The sequence below is a fragment of the Elephas maximus genome, chromosome 4 (genome assembly GCF_024166365.1).
Source record: "Elephas maximus indicus isolate mEleMax1 chromosome 4, mEleMax1 primary haplotype, whole genome shotgun sequence".
Classification (NCBI taxonomy): domain Eukaryota; kingdom Metazoa; phylum Chordata; class Mammalia; order Proboscidea; family Elephantidae; genus Elephas; species Elephas maximus.
This window is the reverse complement of record NC_064822.1, coordinates 183054843-183081960: the sequence shown is the minus strand read 5'-3', so window position 1 is coordinate 183081960 and position 27118 is coordinate 183054843. Positions and strand designations below refer to the sequence as shown.

Sequence of the window (27118 nt, the reverse complement as noted above, 5' to 3'; positions counted from 1 at the left end):
TCTCCTGTATTGTGTGTTGTCTTTCCCTTCACCTCAAGTAGTTCTTATCTACTATCTAATTAGTGAATACCTCTCTGCCTCCCTCCCTTCCTCCTTGTAATCATCAAAGAATATATTCTTCTCTGTTTAAACTATTTCTTGAGTTCTTATAAGAGTGGTCTTACACAATATTTGTCCTTTAGCAACTGACTAATTTCACTCAGCATAATGCCTTCCATATTCCTCCATGTTACAAAATGTTTCACAGATTCCTCACTGTTCTTTATGGATGCGTAGTATTCCATTGTGTGAATATACCATAATTTATTTATCCATTCATCCTTTGATGGGCACCTTGGTTGCTTCCATCTTTTTGCTACTGTAAACAATGCTGCAATGAACATGGGTGTGCATATATCTGTTTGTGTAAAGGCTCTTATTTCTCTAGGATACATTCCAAGGGGTGGGTCTTCTTTAATCTTTTAATGTGGTGAATTACATTAACTGATTTTCAAATGTTAAACCAACCTTGCATTTCTGGACTATACCGAATTTGGTTATGATGTAATATCAATTCTATATACTGCCTGATTTGGTTTGCCAATGTTTTGTTTAGAGTTTTTGCATATATATTCATGGACGACATTGGCCCATACTTTTCTTCTACCATTCTTGTCATAAAAGGAGTTGGGGGACTTTTCCCCTTTTCCTTTTATGTGGATAAGTTGGTATAAGGCTGGAATTGTTTCTTCTTTAAATATTTGCTAGAACTCATAGGTTAAGCCCTCTGGGGCTGAGTTTTCTTTGTGAGAACATTTCTGTTGATCGATTCAGTTCCTTTAATGGCTGTGGGAAGGAATGATGTTCAACTGGTGTTCACGAGACAGCCGTTCTGGTTGCTTAAATACTGGAATAATTTCATACCAGTTGGTACATAGCTACTACCCCAACTTTCCAAATGCAATGTCCCTTCCAGGACTGCTCTAGGACCCCCAGACCTTCCAAAGATGCATAAATCAAATGGTTAATGCTTGGCACAGCCAGGGACTTCCTGGACCCTGCTCAGTTCTAAGGCCTGCACCTGTTCTGAATGGTCAGTGCCTGGTCGTTAAAGACTTTTTTTGTTACTATGGCCAGGGATGGTGCTCGTTCAGATTTTCTCTTCATCTGGAGTCAGTTCCACTGTTTTATTTCTCTAGGAATTTGCCCATTTCATTTATAACTTCATTTCAAGCTATTGTAATAAAGTTACTTATAATACCCTCTTCTATCTTTTAAATGTCTGCAGAATCTTTTGTTATGTCCCTAACGTTCTGGATATTGGTTATTTGTGCCTTCTCCCTTTTTTCTTGATCATTTCGCCAATGTGTTGTCGATGCTATTTATCTTTACATAGAAATAATCTTTGGTTTTGATGATTCTGTCGTATACATGTTTGCTATTTTATTACTTTCTGCCCTTACCTTTATTCTTTCCTTCCTTCTGTTGTCTTTGGTTTAGTTTGCTGTTCTTTTTCTAGCTTCTTGGGATGGGTGCTTACTACTTTCTGACTTTTCTCTTTTCTAATGTAAGCATTTAAGGTCACAAACTTCTAAGTAGTGCTTGGGTGGAGCAAATAGTTAAGGGCTTGACTATTGTTGCAGCCACTGTGTCAATCCATCTTCTTAAGGGTATTCCCGCTGACCCTCTACTTTACCAAACATGATGTCCTCCAGGGAGTGGTCCTTCCTGATAACATGTCCAAAGTACATGAGATGACATCTTGCCATACTTGCTTCTAAGGAGCATTCTGTCTGTACTTCTTCCAAGACAGATTTGTTTGTTCTTCTGGCAGACATGGTATATTCAATATTCTTTGCCAAAACCATAATTCAAATGCATGAATTCTTCTTCTGTCTTCCTTATTCGTTGTTCAGCTTTCACATGTATATGAAGCAATTGAAAAGACCATTGCTTGGATTGGGCGTGCCTTAGTTCTCAAAGTGGCATCTTTGCTTTTTAACACTTTAAAGCGGTCTTTTGCAGCAGATTTGCCCAATGCAATCCGTCGTTTGATTTATTGACTGTTGCTTCCATGGGCATCGATTATAGATCCAAGTGAAATGAAATTCTTGGCAACTTCAGTATTATCTCTGTTTGTCATGATGTTGCTTATTGGTCCAGTTGTGAGGATTTTTGTTTTCTTTATGTTGAGGCGTAATCCATACTGAAGGCTGTAGTCTTTGATCTTCATCAGTGCTTCAAGCCCTCTTCCTTTTCAGCAAGCAAGGTTGTGTCATCTGCATATCTCAGGTTGTTAATGAATCTTCCTTCAATCCTGATGTCCTGTTCTTCTTCATATTGTCCAGCTTCTTGGATTATTTGCTCAGCATAAAGACTGAATAAATAAGGTGAAAGGATACAACCCTGACACACACCTTTCTTGATTTGAAACCATGCAGTATGCCCTTATTCTGTTCAAACGACTGCCTCTTGGTCTAAGTACAGATTCCTCATGAGCATAATTAAGTGTTCTGGAATTCCCATTCTTCACAGTGTTATCCATAATTTGTCGTGATCCACACAGTTGAATGCCTTCACATAGTAAGTGAAGCACAAGTAAATATCTTTCTGGTATTCTCTGCTTTCAGGCCAAGATCTATCTGACATAAGCAATGATATCCCTTGTTCCATGTCCTCTTCTGAATCTGGCTTAAATTTCTGACAGTTCCCTGTTGATGTACTGCTGCAACCATTTTTTAATTAATTTCAGCATAATTTTACTTGCATGTGATATTAATGATATTGTTCGATGGTTTCCACATTCTGATGGATCACCTTTCTTCGGAATGGGCAGGTATATGGATCTCTTCCAGTTGGTTGGCCAGGTAGCTGTCTTCTAAATTTCTTGTCATAGATGAATGAGTGCTTCCAGCATTGCATCTGTTTGTTGAAACATCTCAATTGGTATTCTCTCAATTCCTGGGGCCTTGTTTTTTGCCAATGCCTTTTTAGTGCAGCTTGGACTTCTTCCTTCAGTTGCATGGTTCTTGATCATATATTACCTCCTGAAATAGTTGAACGTTGACCAGTTCCTTTTGGTACAGTGACTCTGTATATTCCTTCCATTTTCTTTTGAGGCTTCCTGTACCGTTCAATATTCTGCCCATAGAATTCTTCGAAACTGCAACTTGAGGCTTGAATGTTTTCTTTAGTCCTTTCAGTCCATAATTTATTTATCCATTCATCCGTTGATGGGCACCTTGAGAAATGCCGAGTGTGTTCTTCTCTTTTGGTTTTCTAACTCCAGGACTTTGCATGTGTCATTATAATACTGTACTTTGTCTTCTCAAGCTGCCTTTTTAAATCTTCTGTTCAGCTTTTTTACTTCATCATTTCTTCCATTTACTTTAGCTACTCTACATTCAAGAGCAAGTTTCAGAATCTCTTCTGATATCCATTTTGGTCTTTTCTTTCTTTCTTGTCTTTTTCATGACTTTTTGCTTTCTTCATGTATGATGTCTCTGATGTCATCCCATAACTCATCTGGTCTTCATTCATTAGTGTTCAATGTGTCAAATCTATTCTTCAGATTATATCTAAATTCAGGTGTAATATACTCCAGGTTGTACTTTGGCTCTCATGGACTTGTTTTAATTTGCTTCAGCTTCACCTTGAACTTGCATGTGAGCAGTTGGTGGTCTGTTCCGCAGTCGGCCCCTGGCCTTCTTCTGACTGATGATATCGAGCTTCTCCACCGTCTCTTTCCACATATGTAGTTGATTTGATTCCTGGGTATCCCATCCCATGAGGTCCATCTGTATAATCTCCATTTATGTTGTTGAAAAAAGGTATTTGCAATGAAGAAGCAATTGGTTTTGCAAAACTGTGTCATGTGTTCTCCCATGTCATTGCTATCATCAAGGCTCTATTTTCCAACTACTGGTCCTTCTTTGTTTTCAACTTTCACATTCCAGACACCAATAATTATCAACGCATCTTGACTGCAAGTTTGATCAATTTCTGACTGCGGAAGTTCGTAAAAGTCTTGAATTTCTTCATCTTTGGCATTAATGGTTGGTGCATAAATTTGAATAATGGTTGTACTAACTGGTCTTTCTTGTAAGTGTATGGATATTATCCCTTTCACTGACATCATTGTACTTCAGGATAGATCTCGAAATGTTCTTTTTGATGATGAATGCCACACCATTCCTCTTCAATTTGTCATTCCCAGTGTAGTAGTCCGTATGATTGTTTGATTCAAAATGGCTGATACCAGTCCATTTCAGCTCACTAATGCCTAGGATATAGATATTCAAGCATTTCATTTCATTTTTGACAACTTCCAATTGTCCTTGATTCACATTTCATGTATTCCACGTTCTGATTATTAATGGATGTTTGCAGCTGTTTTGTGTTTGTAAATGTCATTGATGAGTCATGCCACATCAGCAAATGAAGGTCCTGAAACCTTCTCTCCACCCACGTCATTAAGGTTGACTCTGCTTTGAGGAGGCAGCTCTTCCCCAGTCATCTTTTGAGTGCCTTCCAACCTGAGGGGCTCATCTCTGGCACTGTATCAGACAATGTTCCACTGCTTTTTGTGAGGTTTTCACTAGCCAATTTTTTCAGAAGTAGACTGCCAGGTCCTTCTTCCCAGTCTGTCTTAGTCTGGAAGCATGTTTGAAACCTATCCATTTTGGGTGACCCTGCTGGTATTTGAAATACTGGTGGCATAGCTCCCAGCATCACAGCAACATGCAAGCCACCACAGTAGGACAAACTGACAGACCACATTTGAATTTATATCTGTTGTCTTAGTCATCTAATGCTGCTATAACAGAAATACCACAAGTGGATGACCTTAACAAAGAGAAATTTATTTTCTCACAGTTTAGTAGGTTACAAGTCCAAATTCTGGGCATCACCTCCAGGGGAAGGCTTTCTCTTTCTGTCGGCTCTGAAGGAAGGTCCTTGTCCTCAATCTTCCTCTGGTCAAGGAGCTTCTCAGGCACAGAGACCCTGTGTCCAAAGGATGCGCTCTACTCCTGGTGCTGCTTTCTTGGTGGTATGAGGTCCCCAACTCTCTGCTTGCTTCCCTTTCCTTTTTATCTTGAGAGATAAAAGGTGGTACAGGCCATACCCCAGGGAAGCTCCCTTTACATTGGATCAAGGAGGTGACCTGAGTAAGGGTGGTGTTACAATCCCACCCTAATCCTCTGAACATAAAATTACAACCACAGAATGGAGGACAACCACTCAATACTGGGAATCATGGCCTAACCACATATTTGAGGGGACAGAATTCAGTCCATGACATCTATCATGTGTTTGTCCCACCTATCTTTTATTTCTTTTTCTCTCCATTCTTGCCTGCTTTAGAATTGAGTGGGTTGGTTTTCTCATTCTATTCCCCACTGTATTAATTTGGGTAAATACTATATACTACATTTACATTCTTTTAGTGGTTTCTCTAGTAAGGACAACTTGCTGTCTTAATTTACCAGAGTCTAAGCGTATTTGAGGACACCTTCTGTCTGAAGAATACAAGGGTCTTAGAGCACTTTAACACACCCAAATTGTAAGTCATTGTTGTTGTATATTTTAATTCTATTTTTATCCCGGAGACATTGTTACCATTGTTTTACATTGTCAATGTTCTTCATTGTTCTTTATTCCCTATTGCATCAGACCTCTGTCTGTGATCATCTTCTTCCTGCCTGAATTCCTCCTTTGGAATTTCCTTTAGGGAGGGTCTTAGTTTTTGTGTTTGTAAATGTCATTATTTTGTCTTTGTTCTGGAAAGATATTTTCACTGGTACACAATTCTTGAAAGATATTTTCACTGGGCATATAATTCTAGGATGGGGGTTATTTCCCCATGGGACATTGAATATGCTATTCCACTGCCTTCTGGCTCCTGTTGCTCATGATAAAAGGTCAGGAGAAAATCTATTATTTCCTTTTTCTGTGTGCCAGATGGAGGTGTTTGAAATTTATTTCTGATGACTCTAGGACGCTATGGCCACTACTGTCAGTGTGTTGTACTGTGGTGGCTTGCATGTTATGATGCTGGAAGCTATAGCACAGGCATTTCAAATACTAGCAGGTCACCCACGATGGACAGGTTTCAGTGGAGCTTCCAGACGAAGACTAGGAAGAAAGGCCTGGCAACCTACTTCCAAAAACTAGCCAATGAAAACCCTATTAATTACAACAGAATATTGTTCAATAAAGTGCTGAAAGATGAGGCCCGAGGCTGGAAAGCACTCAAACACACACAACGACTGCAACAATGGTGAAGATGGCACAGGATTGGGCAACGTTTCCTTCTGTCCCACACAGGTTTGCCATGAGCCAGAGCCGACTGACAGCAGCTAACAACAACAGGAAGCTATGGAAGACTTTGAGGCATTAAGGTGACCCAGTCTTATTCACATTTTAGAAACGGTGCTCTCCCAAGGTGTGGACAATGAACCGGAGGGGATGGCAGCTCAATGAGAAGGCTGCCACTGAGTCCAGAGAGAGGACGAGGGTTGAACCACAATGGTGGGTGTAGTGGTGAGAGGGAAGGCAGACCTGAGGCACTGTGAGGTCAGAGAGGCAGATGGGGGGCATCAATGCAGGTTGGGGTGGGGGGGGGCGGGGAGGAAAGGCAAGGATGACTCCGTGTTTCTGACATGGACGAATGCAGACGCTACTCACCGTGGTAGGCAAAACAGCAGGGGGTTAGAGTGGATGAGTGACAGTGAGTTTGTCTTAGGCTTCAATATTTATTATGATAAACACCTACTACACGCCAAGAACCAAGTGCGCGGGGGGACTTGGGGCAGCGCGGAAGATAAATTCGACCCCGTGTGCACCTTACATCCATCACGCCACACCTGCCGCCAGTTAGATTGCCGAGTCTAGGGTGACTCGAGGCAGCGTCCGCGTCTGACCCGTGCGTTTCAGCGCAGGGCCGGGCACATCTAGGCGCTCCTCAACCGCGCGTGGACGGAGAGGGGGATGGAAGGGAAGGTGGACCTGCCCACACCGCTCTGGAGCTCGGATCCAGAGACCCAGCTCGGTGCTGTGACGCCCGGACAGGTTGGGAAACCTCTGCCGCCCCCGCTAGGTCAAGGGTCCCCGCCCCGGCCCATGTTTATTCCTTTGCGGGAAGTGGGGCAAATCACCTGCCCACTCTGCGTCCCTGTTTCCCGTCTGCCCCAGGAGGCAAGGCCATTTCCGACCCTCAGTCACCAGGAGGGTTTTGGGAAATGCGCCTTTGTGTTAACTATCACTTCCCGCTCTTGCGCGGTGCAGCGCCAGGGGGCGCGCGGGCGCTCCAAGCGCCTCGGCCGGCGCTCGCGCCAAATAAGTCCCGCGGCCGGCGGCTCTTCCAAGGCCCGCGCGGCCCTCTCTCACTCCCCGGCGGGGTAGGGGCGTGGCTCCGTGGGGGCGGGGGCGGGGTGGGGCCAGGGAGGCGACGTGGGAGGAGCGTGACCTGCAGGGCGCGAGCCGAGGCCCCGCGGCCGCTCGGCGCGCGCTCCCTTTCCCCGTCCCCTCCCCGCGCGCGCGCGCTCGCCCGCCCGCTCGCGCGCGCCGGGGAAAACGTTGCGCAGGTTCAAAAATGGAACGTCGGCGGCGTGAGGGCGCGCGAGGGGGTGTGCGCGCGTGCGCGTGCGCGCCCGAGCGAGGGTGACGGGGACCCCGCCGGCCCGAGCATCGCGCGCCGCAGCCGCGGCCCCGCAGCTCCGCCCCCGGCCCGGCCCCGGCCCGGGGCCCGCTCACCCGCCGCCCCGCATGGAGCTGTCAGCCATCGGCGAGCAGGTGTTCGCCGTGGAGAGCATCCGGAAGAAGCGCGTGCGGAAGGTGAGGCTGCCCGGGGGCGGCTCCCGGGACCCCTGTGGGGTTCCCTCCCTTCCCCAGCGCCGCCCCTTCACGCTGGGGAAGAGGGGGAAAGTGGGGCGGGGGACCCGGCTAGCCCCGCCCCGCTCCGGCCGGCTCCCCACTTCATGCCTCAGTTTCCCTGCCGTCTCGTGGGGTGAATAGAATAAAAGTTGTCGCCGTGGGATGCTGGGGGCAGCTGAGTCCGCCTGAGCTAGAGAGACGAGTGGACTGTAAGGTTCCTGAGTGCCATCCCGCCTCATCTCCCCCCACCCATTCTAAATATGGGGAGACTGAGGCCCAAGTTGAGGAAACGTCTTGGCCAGTGTGTTAGCGTCAGAGCTGTGTCTCGAACTCGGGACTCTTTATTACCAAGTCCTTTGGAGTTGGGGGCGGAGCTTCGGAAAGTGGAGCCCAGGTCCCGCCCCCAGCCTCGGAGGTTTTCCTGCTGGACTTTGCCCTTTTCTGATCCCGCGTCTTGCTCGCCCTCTCCCAGTGTGCGCCACCTCCCCCTCCCACCCCCGCACCCTAGTTCCCTCTGGGCCTGTGGAGCCTCACTCGGCGTTGGGGCATCCTCGAAGCTCCTCCTCCTGTGCCTTCTCCAAAACAGACACCCTGCAATTTAAGGAGGCGTCTGCGGCTGGATTTGACTCTGCACCTCGGGACTGGACTTTGGCAGTCCCGGCCTGGCGTCTACACTGCTGTGCACATGTTCGCAGAGTGGGCTCGCCCACACTGGGGATGGGGCTGGAAGCCCTTGGGGAAAGTTCCTCTCCTCGCACCCAGGATCATCCTTCCGCTCATCTTCCCATGCAGCCCTTCAGAGGCTCCAGTGCACGACTGGGAGGAGCCTTAGAGGTGTTCCCACCCCACCCATTTGACAGAGGCAGAAACCGAAGCCCAGGCCGGCAAGTGACCAGCTCAAGGTCACACAGCAAGTTAGAGGTGGAGGTTGAACAGGAGCGCAGGCTGGCTGCTTGCCAACTCATCTTATTTCCAGAGAGAAAACAGTTCTGGTGTCTGGGGTCAGGGTGGACCACCAGCCTCCTATCTTTTCCCATCTCCTTTGGGGACGAGCTCTGTTTCTGGGCTGGTCCTCCCCTTCTTCCTCTCCCTTCCCCCCTGGGCTTTTTTAATTAAAGAGAGGAATAATTTATCCCACAAAGCTCTGTGCTTTACAGGTAGTGTAACCTGAGGCAGGTACAGTGATTACCCCCCTCCCACGGTGGGGCCTGAGGGGTTTGGAGGAAAGGATTTCTGGTCATTCGCTGGAAACATTTCCTGAGGATCTGTTATGTACCAGGCACCATCCTAAGCCCCAGGATGCACCCCTTCCCTCACAGAGCGGGCATTCTGGTGGAGAAGACAAACAATGAAGGAGGAAATAAATACAGGTGCTTTCAAATGGGCTCTTTGAGTACGTGACATATCTTGGTCTTAAAGTTCTGATGGCCTTTATGATCTGTTGGGGTTAGACTGGAAACTTTTTAAGGCCCCTCTCTACTTAATGGAAACCCTGGTGGCGTACTGGTTAAGAGCTACGTCTGCTAACCAAAAGGTCAGCAGTTTGAATCCACCAGGTGCTCCTTGGAGCTCTATGGGGCAGTTCTACTCTATCCTGTAGAATCGCTATGAGTTGGAATCGACTCGACGGCAGTGGATTTGGTTTTTTATTTTTCTCTACTTAATGGCAACTCACAACAACCAGGCTTGGGCGGGGAGGGGGCAGTGATGCTTCAGTGGTAGAATTCTCCCCTGCCATATGGGGGACCCGAATTCAATATCTGGCCAATGCACCTTAGCACAGCCCACCACTTGTCTGTCATTGGAGGCTTGCATGTGGCTATAATGCTAAACAGGTTTCAGCAGCGCTTCCAGACTCAGATGGACCAGGAAGAAAGGTCTGGCAGTCTACTTGAGAAAATCAGCCAGTGAAAACCCTGTGGAGCACTCCAGTCTGATCCTGTTGTGCATGGGGTTGCCATGAGTCGGGGGGATGGGTATCCAACTTTATGGCAGCTAACAACAACAACGGTAACGGGGGGCAGCTGGCTTTGTTTTCTAATAAACGGAGGAGTGACCCCCCTTTCTGAAGATGGTGACTTTGTCAGCCTTCTCTGGGACACTGCAGGGTCTTTTAGGATTTGAGAGTCCTAAAGTTAATCACTGGCCTGCTGCTTCCGACTACAGGTGGACTCTCCCAGGGACAGAGTTGATGGGACTTGAGCTGAGGCAGAGGGAGGAATTTTCTAGGATTGGAGGAGTCTACCAATCTTAAAAAAAAAGTTAGGGTCTTGTCATTAGGACTATGACACTGTGATCTCTGGCTGTGCATGCCCCTCCCTGGTCTCAGTTTCCCCATGTGTAACATGAGGAGACTGGGTGCTGCAGCTCAGAAATTCTGCCCCAGGAGCTGTTTGGGGCTGATGTACTCCTGTGCTCTTGTACGGATGGTGGTCCAGGGTCGTCATGTGGCAGCCAAATGTCATGGTCTCGAGGTTGGCAAGGATCTGCTGAAGGACCCTCAGACTGTGTGCTGGGGGACACCTGTCTGCAAAGGGGATATGGGACTGAGGTCCTTTGGGCCTGACTGTCCTGTGAGTGGTTGTCAGGGAGACTGTGTATCTCACTATGTCTGCCTTTCTCTCTCTCTTCCCAGGGTAAAGTGGAGTACCTGGTGAAGTGGAAAGGATGGCCCCCAAAGTAAGGCTCCTTTGTGTGTGTCTGTCTGCCTGCCCATCTGTCTCTCCGCCTGCCTTTTGCCCTCTCCCCTGCCCAGCTTCTAGCTCCAGCTGCTCTTGTAATCGGCCAGCTGACCTGGAGTAAATCATCCTCTTCTCTGGGTCTGTCTCCCCTCTGCCAGCTGAGGGGCTTGGAGCACATGAGGGTCCAGGTGGACCACCAGCTTCTCTTCTCACCCCACCCCTCTCACTTGTTGGGCTCCATCTTCTGGATGGCTCTTCCTCTCCTCTCTCCTCCCCTCCCCTTCTTCTGGGTTTTCTTGGCAACTGGGAGGCAAAGGCTCAGCATCTTGGCTTCAGAGACGGCTGCTGGTCAGATGGAGGGGCCTCTGAACCACAGCGAGTACAGTGCTGGGTGTGGGGAGTCTGTGGGGCTGGGCAGGGAAGTCTAGCTGGTGGAGCACCAGCGTCCTCAGTGCCATGTAGCTGGGGCAGAGCCTGAGCCTGCCTTGCCTTGGACAGAGTAGGTTCCCATACAGCCTGTGTGGTGGTGCGATCGAGGTCTCTGAAGATGAGGAAACAGAGAGGGTAAGCAGCTTGCCTTAGGTCACACAGCAAGGGGTGGCAGAGTTGAACTCGAACCCACATTACCCCATTACCATCGAGTTGATTCTGACTCACAGCAGCCCTATAGGACAGAGTATAACTGCCCCATAGGGTATCCAAGGTTGTAAATTTTTATGGAGGTAGACTGTCACATCTTTCTCCTGTGAAGTGGTTGGTTTTGAACTGCCGACCTTTCCGTTAGCAGCCATGTGCTTAACCACTGCACCACCAGGGCTCCTTGGACTGGAACCAGGCCTCCACATTTTCAGGTATTTCCTTTGTGCCTCCCCAACATCACCATCCCAGAGTAGGCAGGGGGGTCTGGTTCTGAGACCTGTCTGGGTTGCTCCACCTCCCCTACTGAAGCTCAATCAGGAACCCTCCCACCAACCAATCACCTCCCAGCAGGGAGTTTTGGGGGGGAGGAGAAGAAACGAGCTAGTCGTGGGGCCTCCCCATTGGTCCATGGGTACCCCACCCCTGCCCTGCCACCTTGAGACTGACTCTTGGAAACCCCCTCTGCTGAGAGCCACCGTGTCTGTGCCAGGGGCTTTCTGTTGTGCTGCTGCCCTGGGCTGATCTGGCGGTGGGTCCTGGTGGCATTTTGCGGGGAAGGGCACGGGAGAGAGAGGAGAGGGGAAGATAGCCCATGCTGCCTCCGCTTCCCTCTCTGCAAAATGGGCTCAATAGTCCAGGCCCTGCTCTCCTCTCACTACTGGCTACACTTTCAGGGTGGCCCACAGGCATCCTGAGGGTTGGGGTTGGTGGCTGGCTTGTAGATACCCCTGCCTTTCGTCTTCCCAAACACCCTTGGGGTGAAGCAGGATCCCCTTATCCACTTGGCTGGTCAGGTGGACTTCTGATCTGGGTGCTGGAGGAAGGAAGAAGTGAGAGGAGGAGGGAGCAGAGGGGAGTAACGGGGACAAGACAGCTAGAAAAAGAAGCTGCCCCATGGCAGCAGGGGACCGGTTCCCTGGGCCCGTCACCCTCCTCTCGGTTTGTGCCCCGGGAAAGCACTGCCTCAGAGCTGTGGTGACCAGCATGCTGAGCTGCATGGTGCTGTTGCTTGTTTCCTCCTCTGTAGTCCATCTTTTCAAAGAGCTCCTTCTCTAAACAGAGGTACTTATTAATTAAAAATTACCTCTCCCATTTTTATTGACCCTAAACGAATGTATGTGCCCATGAGAGCGAGAGAAGGGACTAGTGCTTCAAAGAGCAGCTGAGTCCCTTGGGGTTTCTTTGGCTTGTGGCCTTCCTTCTCTCCCCCACCCCCACCATGAGTCGATGGCCCCTTTGTTTAATTCTTTCACATGCTGAGACCACTGGGTGGGCCCTCATGCCTGCCTTTTGTGACCCTCCCCCAGGGGGCTCTGGGAGACGGCTTGACTATGTGACCTGGGGACACCTTCTGGCTCCCCAACACTTTGGTCCTGGGTTCCAGGCCTGGCTGCCCATGAGACACCTGTGAGCCTGTGGGCAGGTCCCAACATACCTCTGCCTCCTCATCTCCAAGCGGGAATAGTAACGCCTCCATCACAGGGCTGTTGTGAGGGTTAGATAAGTGGTATAAAGTGCCTGATGCATGCTTGGCCCAGACTAACCCAAAAAACTCATTGCCGTCAAGTCGATTCCGATTCCGACTCATAGCGATCCTATAGGACAGAGTGGAACTACACCACAGAGTTTCCAAGGAGCACCTGGTGGATTCAAACTGCCAACTTTTTGGTTAGGAGCCATAGCACTTAACCACTACACAACCAGGGCCCAGACTAAGCACTTAGTAAATGTTTGCTATCAGTACAAAGCTAGATAGATAGGCTTCAACGTTTTTTTCTTCCTCCAGCCAGGAAAGGGATCTGGGGCAATTCAGTTCTTCACAGGAACTCAAAGTAGCTTTAGAAATGATTGAGATCAGTCCTCTTATTGTTCAGATGGGGAAGCTGAGGCTGAGAGAGGGGAGGTCATTACCAGAAGGTAACCGCCAACCCCTGTGCAGTGTGGTACCCACTTGATGCCATCCGCTACCCAGTAGACGGGGCAGCAGACTATCTTGCTTGTTCTGGAAGTCACACTAAATGGCATAGGGTGGGGCTGGCGGCATAGGTGTTACATCATCAGCCATAGTACATACCCCACCCGCATTTCAGCCTGCCCAGGACCCTGCTGTGCAGCCTTCGGTAATTTCTTCCCTCCTCCTTCCATCCCTCCCCCCCTCCCTCCTTTCTCCCTTCCTCCCTCCTTTCCCCACTTGCTAATGCTTCCCACCTTTTAGGGAGTTTCAGCTCCATTCAGCGGTGTATTTGTGGAAAATAGCCCCTATGGCAATACGTTTTCAGTTGCTGAATGATTTCACACAGCTGGTGATGGAAACAGCAATGGCCAAAAGAAACTGCTCATTGGCATGTGCGGTCCCCTCTCCCCACCCCCAACCAGTGCCCATGCCACATGCCATACCTTAGACATGCCTCCTTAGGGCTGCGGGGTCAGGTCCAGTAGCTGAGTAATGATATTATCAGTGGGTGCAGCAGTAACCAGACTGCCAATCATTATCTGTTGCTGTCCAGTCCATTCCAACTCTTAGCAATCCTATAGGACAGAGTAGAACTTCTCTATAGGGTTTCCAAGGAGCGACTGGTGGATTCAAACTGCCGACCTTATGGTTTGAAGCCAAGCTTATAACCATGCCACGATGGCTCCAGGAATTGCCTATGCCATCCATTTTACAGACAGAGCCTCTAGACAGAAGCCTTGCCCTAGGGTCATACACTGAACTCCAAGCTGCCTGACCCCAGAGCTTGGGACCTACTCCCAGTAGTACAAAGCTAGCTCCACAAGAGTCCATTGTGGGCTTTTTGGCCAGTTCAGGGGGAAGTGCTCAGGCTTTGAGCCTGATACCGCTGCCTCGGAATTCTGGTTCTGGAAGTTTCCAGCTGTGTGACCCAGGGCAAAGCCCTCAACCTCTCTGAGCCTCCATTCCCCCATTTGTAAAATAAGGCCCCCATCTCTGAGGCCCTGCTGAAGACTGCTTGAGACAGGAAAAGTAAGATCCTACACAGAGCCAGGAGCCCACTGGGGGCTTCCCTCCCTTCCAAGGGTGGGCTTGGGGAGCTGCAGCACATCTTGCTGTGCCTCTACCTTACTGCGCAACCTGGGGCCGGATTTGGGCTCTCTAGGCTTTAAGTTGACTTAATTAACGCTTATTTGTTTTTATGATGTACCATACTGATGTAAGGGCTTTATCTGGCTTACCATTATAATCCTTAAACAATCCTAGGAGCTAGGGACTATTACTGGCTCCACTTTGAGGAGCAGGGCCGTCAGCGGTGGAGAGACACCTGCGCAAGGCCGCGCTCTGACAGTCTGGACCCAAGCTCCTATTATGAGCCTCAATTAATAGACGGCGCTTCCCATTTTGGGCAGGTTTAAATCCTCCCAGTCTTTGGGGGGAGAGGCTGTACTGGCCTGGCTCTGTGGGGACCCTGGGGTGGGCCCGCACGGCACAGACCGCCTGCGTCACAACTCAACAGCGCTCTCCGCTGCTAAAGGGATGGCGAGGGAGGGGCTGTGCGCCCCCTGCGGACGCTCCCCACGCCTCTGCGCGGCCCCAGCCTGTTTACTGGCTCCGGGCGGGCGGGGCGGTCACGTGGCCGTGTTTATCTCGGGCCGCGCGCTGTCCCCGCCCTCGTCCCCCATTGGCTTGCCTGCATCTGTCGCGCGCACGCACACCCGCCTGTGGGAGGTGGGGCGGGCGGGGAGAGCCTGGGTCCTCTGCGCCCCGCCTGCCCGGTGCTCGGTTCCGCCCCCCGAACGCTCAGTAGTCGCGGCCTGGCCTAAGGAGGTCCAGGATGGGCAGGTGCCCCCCATTCTCTCTTAGCTTGAGGACCCCGCGGGCTGTGTGCTTCTCTTGTAACGCCGCCTAGCTTGTCCCAAAGTGTGTTTCCCTTGCTGTGGCCTCGAGGCTCCCCACGCTGCAGAGGGGCGCGTAATGCCCTTCACATCACGGTGAGGGGTGGGGGCCGAAAGGTTAAGACACTTGTGCACCCCCACCACCAGCGTTGAGCAGGACCAGGCCTCCAGTTGCCCCAGGCCAGAACCCCCTCCGCCTTTCGTCCTGCCGGCCCTTTATATACACCCGGCTGTGTGTCAACCTCCGTGTCAATGCCTCTCTTCCCAGGAGGTCACAGCCCGGTGAAGAATCGGATACACTGGTTTGTGAGGGACCCCGGGTAGAGGAGGGCTGAGAGTCAAACTGAGTTCCAGTCACAGGCTGACCACTTACTGACCCAGTGCCCGTGGGCAAGATGCTTCACCTCTGTGCCTCAGTGTCCTCATCTGTAAAAAGGGGGTAATAAGAGAACCTACCTCATAAAGGTGTTAGGAGGGATGGAGGGGTTCCTGGCCTGTGGCAGGGCTCCGGCACCTTGCTGTTAGGATGATGGTGGAGGTTGTTATTCTTATGAGGAGGAAATTGAGGGCCAGAGCAGGGTAGGGACTTGCCAGAAATCACACACAAGCTACATCAGCAAAAAAAAAAAAAAAAAAAAAAAAAAAACCCGTGGGGAAGTGGTCAGGGCAGAGCTGACTAGGACACTGTATAGACATACAACAGCTAGAGAAAAAGGGCAAGGCAGATGACAGAGGAGGAACACAAAATTCCCCCTTTCTTGTTATTAGTTACAGTTGAGAAAATTCTGCCTTGATTTGGGGGGAGGGAGGCCTGGAGTCTCCACCAGCCTCTGGTTGCTCATAATTTGGGCTTCACCCAGTTCAGTTTCACTTTCGGCATTTCTGTAGGGGTGAGTGAAATTCTTTAAGTGTCTTCAGCAGCCATTCCCAGAGTACCTGGGGGCGGGGCCCTGGCCGCTCACCCTGGGAAGGGGTTGCTCACTCAGATTCATCAGTAATCAAGGCAGGGCCAAGTGTCCACAGCAAAGGCTTTGGGAGGGGAGGGCTTATTTTGCTGGTGGGGGACCTCTTGGAAGGGTCATCAGGGAAAGGAACAAAGACCTGGCCTTAAGGATAACAAGGAGTCCAGTGGAGGGCCTGGGGACAGCATGTGGGAAGGGAAGAAGGTGTGCCGTGCCCGCTCAGGTTGCACTGTGAGGTATTCCAGGGCTGAGTCCACAGGGTAACCCCCCCGCCCCTGCCCCGGGCCTGACGTGAATCAGGTGTGCGCAAGTGTCAGTGAAGAAAGGATGCTGCCCTGGGCAGTTCGTGGTCTGAGTCCAGATTAGACTAGTGTTAAGTATCACAAGAGATGCCCCAGGTAGTTTAAGATGAAGGTTTTAGGTCAGCTGATTAGGGACAGGGGACCGTGTCTGGCCTCTTTCTGCCTCCTGACACCTCCTAATACCTGTTCATCTTCCTTCTTAGCGCCTCGCCTGGCAGAGCTTCTGACCAGAATCGCAGAACATTGCTAAAACACTTACATTTTTAACTTGAGACTTTTTATAAACTGGCATCTATTTATGATGAGTGACTGGTTTTTCCATTTATAGAAGTCATGTAAGTTTGTTTTTAAAATACAGTCATTTAAACAAAAAAGGAAGCTGCTCTAAAGACAGGTACTGAGTAAATGAGAAAGTAAGCGCACAGGACGTGGCACACACCACCAGGTGGTACCAGAGGCGGCTGAGCCCTGGAGCCACCGCACTGTCACTGCCCAGGCCTGCCCCAGTAGGGGGTGCTCTCTGGTCTAGGGGTGGTGGCAGGTCCCTGTGGGAATTCCAGTGGGGGGAGGGCTGTTGGATGACTGAACATTGGGCCACTAAACCAAACACTTGCTGTGTGCCAGGCCCAGTGGCCAGGAGATGTCTGTGTGGCTGAGGAGGTGGGGCTGGAGCTGGAATGGTGGGGAGGAGCAGTAACAGTAACCAACACTCAGAAAGCACTGTGTGCCAGGCCCTGCTCTAGACACTTGGACATTTAATCCATTCAGTCAGCACACAGGTCCTTTACAGGTAAGGAAATCGAGGAACAGAGCCATGAAGTAGATGGTTCAAGGCCGCACAGCTAGCAAGGGGCATTGCTGGGGTTTGGACTCAGACGGTCTTCTCCAGGGCTCTGCTCTCTGCCACCCCCTCTTGCCTCTCGTAGGCAAGGCATCCTGGAGCGTACAGGGCCTGTTCTGTTTCAGGCTCCCCGAGGGGCGAGGTGAACATGGGTTCTGATAGAGTTGAACACAGTAATGATGTCAGTGTGGTGTGACCTGTGCTCAAAATGAGGGGAGTCCAGGTGTCACCAGAGCCCTCAGGAGGCAACTGACCTAGCCCGGGCAGCCAGAGACAGCTCCTCAGAGTCAGTGACAATTACACCGGCCCAGAAGGGGCACAGATCTGCAGACAGTGGCCGTGGTAGAACAGCGAGGGCCTCTGCGAACACTGGGTGGGAGCAAGGTGGTGCTGACCTTTCGTTTCTCTCCCCAGGTACAGCACGTGGGAGCCGGAAGAGCACATCCTGGACCCCCGCCTGGTCCTGGCCTATGAGGAGAAGTAAGGAGACCCGCCTGGCTGCTGGGTCTGGACTGGGCTTGGCTCTGAGCAAGGGATCACGGGGTGGGGAGTGGGGGCACGGTGAGGGCATTCTTCAGGGCAGCCCAGTCTAGCCTGCTGCTGGTGGAAGGTGGGCACCAGGTCCCAGGGCAGCTGAGGGCCTGAGTCTCTTTCCTGTTGCTCTGTGATACCTGCTGCTTCCTTTACCTCCCTAGACCTTGCCTTTCTGCTGTGAAATGGGCCACCCCAGTATCATCTGCCCCGATTTCCCTATAAGGTGGGGGTTTCAGTTGACGTGAAGAATGTAAAAATGCATCAGAAAAACACCCTGCGTGTGAGGGGACAGCAGTGTCACCCCTTGCCAGTGGAGACAGCAGAGATAAATCTCCTCGAAATGCTCTCGCCAACAGAAGGGAAGCCCAAAGAAGCACAAGATGTGCCAGGCAGGGAATGTGGGCTTTGACGCCAGGGCCTTTGGGTTCAGGTCCATCCCACTTGGCCACTTCCCGGCTGAGCGGCTGTGGCACAGCCCTCCCCGTCCAGGCCTCAGTCTCCATGCCCGCCAGTGCTCTGTGGAGACTCTGCCAGGCTGGCATGTGATGCCAGCTCCGCCTGTGTGTGGCGAACGCACATCTTATCGGGAGTTTTGATAAGATTGTTGTTTCTTCCGGTGTGGGGGCCTTCTGAGGATAATCTAGCCGTTCCCTCCCACAGCAGCCTCAGCTCTGAGCTTTTCTGGCCTCCCCGCCTGCAGGTAGCCCCGAGCCTAGCCCCTCACAGAACCTCCTCTGGCCCCTACAGTGGCCTCCTGAGACAGGGATAGAGGGCTCATTTGACCGATGTGGCAACTGAGGCTCTGAGGCTTTAAGGAACCTACCCAGGAGCCCCACAGATGGGAAGGAGCACAAGGAGAACAGAAGCCAGGTCTCATGATCCTAAGGCCAGTGTTTTCCGCTGCCCGGTGTTGCTGCACCCTCGTCGGTTTCCGGGTGCTGATTCAAAGGAAAAGTTTTCATTGTTCTTTCCTTTAAAAATCAGGGTATCCCTGACCCACAGGCTTCTTTGTGGTGTGAAGGTGCTTGGTAGACCTTGTATTCAGAAGGGTGTAACACTTGGGAGAATCCTGTGGAATGTCTGGAATGTGATGTGGTAAGGAGAGCATCTGGCAGGTGTCATAATCTGGATTAGAATCCTGATGCCGCCACTCACCAGCTGTGAGGTGGTCGGAAAGGACTTTTCCCTCTCTGAGCCTCAGTTTCCCCATCTGTGAAATGGGGATAACCATTGGGCCCTCTTGGGCCTCTTGTGGGGAGCACAGGTATGTGAAGGCATTTTGTAAACCACTAAATGTGGCCACACACGTGTGAATTATCTTCCTGACGGTCATCTGGGGTCAGCTAGTTCATTCTTTCATTGCAGGTCAAAAAAAAGGGACATCATGTTTGGCAAAGCAAATGGTCAGTGAAAGCAAGGGAAACCCTCCGTAAGATGGATTGACGTGGTGGTTGCAACAGTAGGCTCAAACATAGCGGTGATTGGGGAATGGCGTAGGATCGGGCAGTGTTTCTTTCAGTTATACGTAAGGTCGACTCGGTGCCAACTAACAGCACCCACAACAACAACTCTGTGCCAGGCCCTGTCCCTGGAGACACAGCAGGGACTGAAAGCGGGGCCCACATTCCAGTACGGAGACACGCATGAAAAGTAAACAAATGTGTACAGTGTCAGGTGGTGACAAGTGCAGCCCAGAGGACAGGGAGTGAGGGAAGGGTGGGGGTGCTGTTTTTGAAAGGGTGATTAGGAGGTGGCAGCTGAGCAGAGACCTAGATTAAGCGAGGGCATGAGCCCCGTGGGTATTTTAGAGAAGAGCATTCTAGGAAGAGAGAACAGTGAGTGCAAAGGCCCTGGGGTAAGGCCTGTTTGAGCCTGGAGTCATGTGAGTTGGGAAGGAATGGGAGATGAGGCCAGAGGGTGTGCAGCTAAGGAAGGGCCGTGTAAGTCCTGGTAGAGCATGTAGGTTCTATTTTGAATGAGTCAGAAAAGTCAGTAATCAAGGAACAAATTAGGAGCTTAGAGACTCCTACAGACCCAGTGCCCTTTGGCTCATTCCTCCTCTCTCAGCCTTGGTAAAAAGGTGATAAACTGTGGTGGTGTCCATTTTAACACCTGCTTTGCAAGGTGTTTGTGAGACTCAGAAGGAGTCTGGCAAGAGGGTGCTAATGGAGAGTCCTTGCACACCAGAGGGGTTGAGAGGGCACTGAGGGCTTGTTGGGGCCAAAACCATAAGGGGGCTCCCACCCTCTAGCCCTGGATGCTGAAGGAAGGAGGGTCCAGGGCTGACAGACACCAGGCCGGGTAAGTAAGGAGTAGACGGAATGGACCCCCATGCCTCACACCCCACCACACACACACACACAAGCTCATGCACACATGCACACACACACACACACGCACACAAGCACATGCACACTCTTGCATACATGCACACACACACACACAACCTCCGGCTTACAAGGCAGGAGCAAGGGTGCTGCCGCAGGTTGGAAGCTGGTGTCTGATGGCCTGGCACCAGGATTGCCCTGCTGCCCTAATTGCAGAGACCTAGAGCCTGGCATTGAAGAGAAAGGCCTTCCAGTGGTGGAAGTTGCCGGAGCTTCAACACTGGGCAACTTCTTTGTGCCTCGGTTTTCACAGCTATAAGATGAGGATAATGATAACGCCTCTCTCACAGGGTGCTTGTGAGGATGAAAGCATTTGGGGTAGTGCCTTGTACACAGTATCCCATATGTCGTGCTAATAATAATAAATATCATAATCATCATAATTAGCCTTTCCCCCAAAGCCCTTCCCTCTTGCCCCCTCTACTTCCTCCTCCTCTTCCTTCTCTTTTTCTTCCCTCTCTCTTCCTTTATTATTGGAGCCTTTCCATCCCCAATTGTGATAAATACCAGGTACCTCTCTTGCTCCTCCCAGGAGCCCCGGCACCTAGATGACAAGGGATCCTCTTGGTCTAGATGAGGAAACCAAGGCTCAGGGAGGGAGGCTACCAGTCAGGGTCTTCCATGGGTCAGGGTGGAACTGGGCTTGAAACAGGGTCCTGACACCCGGCGCTGGCCTCTTGAGATAAAAGTCCCACCCTCAACTCAGGAGGCCTGTTCAGGTGAGCCTCCAGGAGGGGCCTCCAAGCGGGGCCCTGTCGCCTGCCTCAGCATCTGGGTGCCTATTTAGAATGTTGGTTCCAGGTCCCACCGCAGACCTGGGAGCTCCCCGGTAGACTGATGCCCGTGAGAGGGTAGCAGCTGCTGCTCCAGACGGTGATCAAGCATCAGAAATATAGGGGGCTGGAGTCACAGGCTTACACTGTGCTGAGATCGGGGGACTGGCGTGAAGTCATCCTCACCAGTAAGGGGAAAGGGTCTCCACATTCCTTCCGAGTGTGGGCTCAGAAAGTGAGAATGGAGCCAAGCGAGATAGGAGGCAGAGTGAAAGGTTTTTCCATGTCCATACTGATTTGGTGCCGTTGTTGGGAGCCTCCAGTTGTGTTGTCTTGTGTGTTGTGTGTGGCTTTGCACGTGTCCTTGGGTTGGGCCTGGTGTATTTATGTGTGTCCGTAAGTGGGAAGGGAACCCAGCAGAGTCTGGCCCCTGCTAGGCACTCAATACAGATTGGTTTTTCTTCCCACTGCCCAACTAGACAATTAGGACAGGTAGGAGCCTGTCTCTTGCCGGTTCACACAGCATCTGAGCAGAGCTTCACTTACAGAAGGATCCACCATTGGCATCAACTCTCCCAGGATGTTCAGAGACTGATTCCATGGACAGGTCCCTATACAACTCCTAAGACTGGAGTGGAAATTGGAACTACATTTTTGGGGGGCGGTTCCCCTGTAGAATGTAGAACAGAGTGCTTGCATGACCCTGGAGCCCAGTACAGACCTATGCATTTGGGGGGATGCCTTCCCAAGCCCCATCTCAGTTGGGCTCCTGACCCCATTGCTGTGGCCTCGAGGGAGCAATGGGAAGGAGCCTGTACCCCAGCATTGGGGGGATGGCTTGGGGAGGATGTCCCCCTTCGCCACAGACAGTAGAGGGTGGGGTGAAGTGGACACCTTACTTCCCCTTAAATGTCACCAGTGTTTCCTTTTCTTTTGCCATCTTGCTTTGCACCCTAGGGAGGAGAGAGACCGAGCATCCGGGTACAGGAAGAGAGGTCCGAAACCCAAGCGACTTCTGCTGCAGGTAACCTGGCCCACTTTTGTGCCTCCTTTCCCCCCTCCCGCCCACCCACAGGCCCCCCTCTGCCATTCTTGGCAGCCACACCCCTCCGTGCATTCACACTGGCTGGTTGCCCAGATGGATATACCCTCCCTAGCACCGGCTGGGTACTGTGGCGGGAGGGGCGGGGGTCAGCTGGGGGGCAAGTTTTAATGGAAGGAGTTGGAAAAGCCAGAATGTGGGGGTGGTGCCCAGGGAAGACAGCCTGAGTGGGAGGTGCCATGGTGGGAGGTAGGGGGCACATGGCTAATAGAATTCTAGAATTTTGAAAGCTTTTAACCACTGCGCCATCAGGGCTCCTTTGAAAGCTTACCAACAAAAAACCAAACCCAGTGCCATCGAGTCAATTCCGACTCATAGCGACCCTATAGGACAGAGTAGGACTGCCCCATAGAGTTTCCAAGGAGCTCCTGGCGGATTTGAACTGCCGACCCTTTGGTTAGCAGCCGTAGCACTTAACTGCTATGCCACTGGGGTTTCCTTTTGAAAGCTTAAACCAAAACCAAACCCAGTGCCGGCGAGTCAATTCCAACGCATAGCGACCCTAGAGGACAGAGTAGGACTGCCCCATAGAGTTTCCAAGGAGCGCCTGACGGATTCGAACTGCTGACCCTTTGGTTAGCAGCCATAGCACTTAACCACTACGCCACCAGGGTTTCCTCTGAAAGCTTAGAACCTTGTAAATAAGCCTTTTTGATGCTCAAAGTCCTAAAACACAAACACGTTAATATTTGAGAACCTTAGACACATAAACTTGTAGAACTGAGGAAACACAGGAGATTGGAATTTTAGAATCCTAGAAATGGAGACTCAGAATTCTGGAATTCTTGGAAATTACACCCCTGGAAACGTGCCATTTTTCAGTGGGAAGAAGCCTCAGGAGCCTCCTTTTCCAGTTCTCCGTCAGGTGGGGATCTCTGCAGCAATGCAGGGTACCTCGGACTGGGGGGCGCTTGGCTGACTTGGTTGCAGTGAAAGGCGAGTGGGGTTGGAGCGGTGTGTTCTGTAATTCTAGGCAAGTGTCTTCACTTCTCTGAACCCGGATTTTTTCACCTGTAAAACTAGGTGTTAATTCAGTAAGGCTCACCCAGGTATACGAAGCCAAAACGTAAGGATTCTTGGTCCACATAGGGTCCCTGGGTGGTGCAGGCAGTTTGTGCTTGACCATTAACCTAAAGATTGGTGGTTCAAACCTACCCAGCAGTGCCACAGAAGAAAGGCCTGGCAATCAATTTTTGTAAACATTATAGCCAAGAAAACCCTACAGAGCACAGTTCTACTGTGACACACACAGAGTCACTATGAGTTGGAGTCAACTCCATGCCAGTAGGCTTGGTTTTGGCACATGCAGTGTGGGTCCTGTCAACCTTTCTGTCTACTCGTGACTATAGATGATCCGTGGCTTTGGCCAGAATCGATGGGCTGCCCTTTATGCAGTAGGTGTGCTCACAGAGTTTGGTGTGAATTGGGTCCTGGGAGGGAAAGTCAGACGTCTTCTGGTGCTAGGCGCTGTGCTTGGTGCTCTTCACAAATGAAGACATTTCTAACACACTGTTGTTTGGAGTGGATGTATTAGTTTTCTATTGCTGTGTAATAAATTAACCCCTAACTCAGCAACTGAAAGCAATAAGCATGTAGGTTCTGGCCCAGCTTCTGCAAGTCAGGAATAGGGAGTGCTCTAGCAGGTCCTTCGGTGGGCCTGGGTCAGGTTGTAGCCAGGTGTGGTCAGGGCTGCCATCATCTGAAGGTCTGACAGGGGCTGGAGGACTGATGCTGGTGGCTTACTGATGTGCTGGATGGTGACAAGAGGCCTGACTCCTCACCATGTGGGCCTCTCTGTAGGGCGGCCAAGTGTCCGCATAATATGGCCACTTGCTTCCCCCAGATTGAGTGATGAACAAGAGGACGCAAGGAAGAGCTGCAGTGTGTGTTGTATGACCTCGGCTTGGGAGTCGCCCCCCAGTTCAGTGTATGGGGCTGCGCAAGGATGTGGGTTCAGGAGGCGGGTGTCACTTGCGGCACCTGGGAGGCTGCCTACTACAGTTTCATCAGCTAACCCATGAGGAAACTGAGATGCAGGAGGCTGGTCATTTACCCAGGGTCAGACTAAAAAAAAACCAAACCCACTGCTGTCGAGTCGATTCTGACTCATAGCAACCCTATAGGACAGAGTAGAACTGCCCCATAGAGTTTCCAAGGAGCGCCTGGCAGATTTGAACTGCCGACCTCTTGGTTAGCAGCCATAGCACTTAACCACTACGCTACCAGTGTTTCCTGGGGTCACATAGCAGGACTAAAACCTTGATGCTCCTGGATCCCTTTCAGTAGCTGTATTTCTCTCCTGATGAGGCAGAGAAAGACAAAGATGAATCCGCCTCACAGAATCTTGGGAGAGCTTTCTGGGCCTGAGATGGTCTATGAGCCAGGCTGCAGGAACGGGTTTTGACAAAGTTCTGAGCTGTTGTGGCATCTTCCCATCCGCTCTCAGCTCAGTCCTACTCCAACCCCCTCAACCCCCACCCAGTGGCGAGTGGTGGACATTAGCAGACAGGCTGGAGGAGGGAGCCTGCGCCTGTGGTCTTGGCCCCCTGTTTGGAGATGCTTGACTCAGAGGGCCCATACGATGGCCTCCCTCTTTTCCTGTGAGCTCTTGGTGTCTGGTGACAGGCAGCAGTCAAAGGTACTGCCCCAGGAGGATCCAGGGTCTTTCAATATCTTGGCACCAAGGATCTTGCTTGGATCCACATACATTTCCCTCAAAGTCAGTAAGACAGATGCCACATTACAAATTCCAACCCTTTGAGCGGTGGAGGAATGTACACTCAGCTTCACTTGAATGTGATGAGGGCTCAGTGTGGCAGTCTCAGCTGAGGAGCATCCTGCAGGCTGCCTGCAGGCTCTGCCTCCTCACTGGGGACGCAGTGCACCCAGGGATGTCTGCGTACCCGTGGGAAGTTTGCCTGGGTCTTGCCCTCAGCCTCCCACCCTCTCCCTGGCAAGCTGCAGGGTCAACTTTGGGGGCCTTTCTGTGAGCAATGCTTCCTTTCCTAAGACGAAGAGTAATTCCTTCATTTTTCTGGTGCATAACTCCCGATTGGTTTTTCATTGGTCACGTGTCATTTTGCACCTCTTGTATGCTCTTTTGCTGTGTACCAAGGGAATATGCCCTCCAGCCCCCCTCCCTGAGATGCTCACAGCCCCTTGGGGGTATGACATGGCACTCTGGGGCCAGGAGGAGTAGCTGGCCTGGGGCTGGGCAGCTCTCGGGGGTGGAGGGAGGTGGGTGATGGTGGCTCTGGACCATTCAGCATGGGAGGACTGCAGATGTGGGCCTGCAGATGTGGGAAGGGCACTCCGGTGGGGGAACAGCATGCGCGGCAGTGTGGCGGGCGGGAGGGCGGGGCTGACGGCCATGCCCTGGCTTGCCCCCGCAGCGGCTGTACAGCATGGACCTGCGCAGCTCCCACAAGGCCAAGGGCAGGGAGAAGCTCTGCTTCTCCCTGACGCGCCCACTCGGCAGCGGGAGCCCCGAGGGGGTGGTCAAGGCGGGGGCGCCCGAGCTGGTGGACAAGGGCCCCTTGGTGCCCACCCTGCCCTTCCCGCTCCGCAAGCCGCGCAAGGCCCACAAGTACCTGCGGCTCTCACGCAAGAAGTTCCCGCCCCGCGGGCCCAGCCTGGAGAGTCACAGCCATCGACGGGAGCTCTTCCTGCAGGAGTCACCGGCCCCAGGCGTCCTGCAGGCAGCCGGCGAGTGGGAGCCCGCTGAGCAGCCCCCCGAAGAGGAGGGTAAGGTGTCCTGCCCCAGGGCCCAGGCCCAGGGGCCCTCAGTGACAGACAGGTCCCTGTGGGTCGTCATGCTCACCTAGCCCAATGCCCAAAGAGGGCCTGGTGCTCCTAAGGCCACACAGCCATGGGGACTATCAGGACTGGAACTCAGGGCCCTGTCACCTAGCCCAGAGCTCTTCCTGTTATCTGGCTTCTGGATGTGCTCTTGTCCAGCCAGGAAACATAAACAGTGACTTCCTCCCATGTGCCCCACCATGACCTGGGCCCTGTCTGGCTGGAGACTCAGAGAGGACCTGTTTGCGGGGTGGGGATAGTCTGCACCTAGCCACCAGCTCCCACCTTCCCCGCCCTTTGCCCATGCTGTCCCCTTGTCTGTCTGTCTCTGTTTCTCCCATGGCTGCAGCAGATGCAGACCTGACCGATGGTCCTCCTTCCTGGACACCCACGCTCCCCCCAAGTGAAGTGACAGTGACTGACATCACCGCCAACTCCATCACCGTCACCTTCCGCGAGGCCCAGGCAGCTGAGGGCTTCTTCCGAGACCGCAGCGGGAAGTTGTGAATCATCGTTTTTACTCTTCTTAAACTGTTTCTTTTGGGCTTGGGGTGGGGACTTCCAGAGATGGGGAGGGGGTGGGGCAGGGTAATTATTTTATTTAAAAAAATACCAAAACCGAAGGAGGAGGGAAAATCCCAGCACTACCCACCACCCCCCCGCCCCAACCTACCCGTTTCTCAGTGAGGGATGTTTACAGAGAGGCTCCGGGGTGGGGAGGCCTGGCTCTGCTCAGCCAGCTGAGAGGCCATCCCCAGGGCAGGATGGGGATAGGCCACCTCCCCAGACACCTCCGTCGTCTCCGTTCTTCCCTAGAGACACAGCAGTGGTTTCAGGAGTTAAAGGAGAATCAGATGGCCCAGATCCTCTCCCTCAAGCAGCCCACCCCACCCTTTCTGGCTGATCTCCGCCCCCCGTTTTTTTGGTTGGGTCTTTATTTTGAACTTTCCACTCCAGCTTTGCTGTGGAATGTGGAGGCTGGCTTTGAGCAAAGATGACTGGGTCAGAGAGAGGGCTTTGTGTGAGCTGGGGCACTGTCCCCCTCCCTTCAGAGAGGTCCCAGCCTTCCCTGGGAGGAAGCTTCACACTGAGACCCATCGCCCCATCACAGCATGGGCGGGACCCTTCTGCTGGTAACTGCCCCCTCAACTGGCCTGTGCGGGTGTGTACACGTGCCTCCCCCACCCCAAACATTCACACCTGCCCTCCTGACGTATGTACTTGTCTATAGCCGTGTCCAGGGGGGTCTTGCAAACCTACTGTTTAGAAACCTGCCCAGGTGAACACGGGGTGATTCACAGCACAAAAGAGCTCACCCCAGGCACCCACACTCCCTTGCCTTGCCTGGCTTGCTTGCAGAGGCCAGTGGAGGCGGGGCATCTGGGCTTGGTGCCCT

The 27118-nt window shown here is 51.9% G+C and overlaps 1 protein-coding gene and 1 long non-coding RNA gene across 7 annotated transcripts; one reads left to right on the top strand and one right to left on the bottom strand.

Annotated features, from left to right (window-relative positions):
- Positions 1-7498: 7498 nt before the first annotated feature.
- On the top strand, positions 7499-26273 carry CBX7 (chromobox 7). 3 transcript variants are annotated; one of them, XM_049884466.1, is made up of 6 exons: positions 7499-7815; positions 10490-10533; positions 17543-17608; positions 21780-21846; positions 25596-25668; positions 26072-26273. In XM_049884466.1, the coding sequence occupies exons 1-6, from the start codon at positions 7747-7749 to the stop codon at positions 26227-26229; spliced, it is 477 nt and encodes a 158-aa protein (XP_049740423.1). In that variant the 5' UTR covers positions 7499-7746; the 3' UTR covers positions 26230-26273. The 3 variants fall into 3 exon arrangements, with proteins under 3 accessions (XP_049740423.1, XP_049740422.1, XP_049740421.1); XM_049884465.1 differs by having other exon boundaries at positions 25317-25668; positions 26075-26273; XM_049884464.1 differs by having other exon boundaries at positions 7509-7815; positions 25317-25668.
- LOC126076070 (uncharacterized) lies at positions 9484-15614 on the bottom strand. Of its 4 annotated transcripts, none has more exons than XR_007517412.1 (4): positions 15480-15614; positions 13383-13703; positions 12610-12828; positions 9484-11076 (listed from the first exon to the last, which is right to left on the bottom strand). It is a non-coding gene; the product is annotated as an uncharacterized LOC126076070 (long non-coding RNA). The 4 variants fall into 4 exon arrangements; XR_007517410.1 differs by having other exon boundaries at positions 9484-12828; positions 13383-13474; positions 13572-13703; positions 15480-15610; XR_007517409.1 differs by having other exon boundaries at positions 9484-12828; positions 15480-15613.
- Positions 26274-27118: the final 845 nt, after the last annotated feature.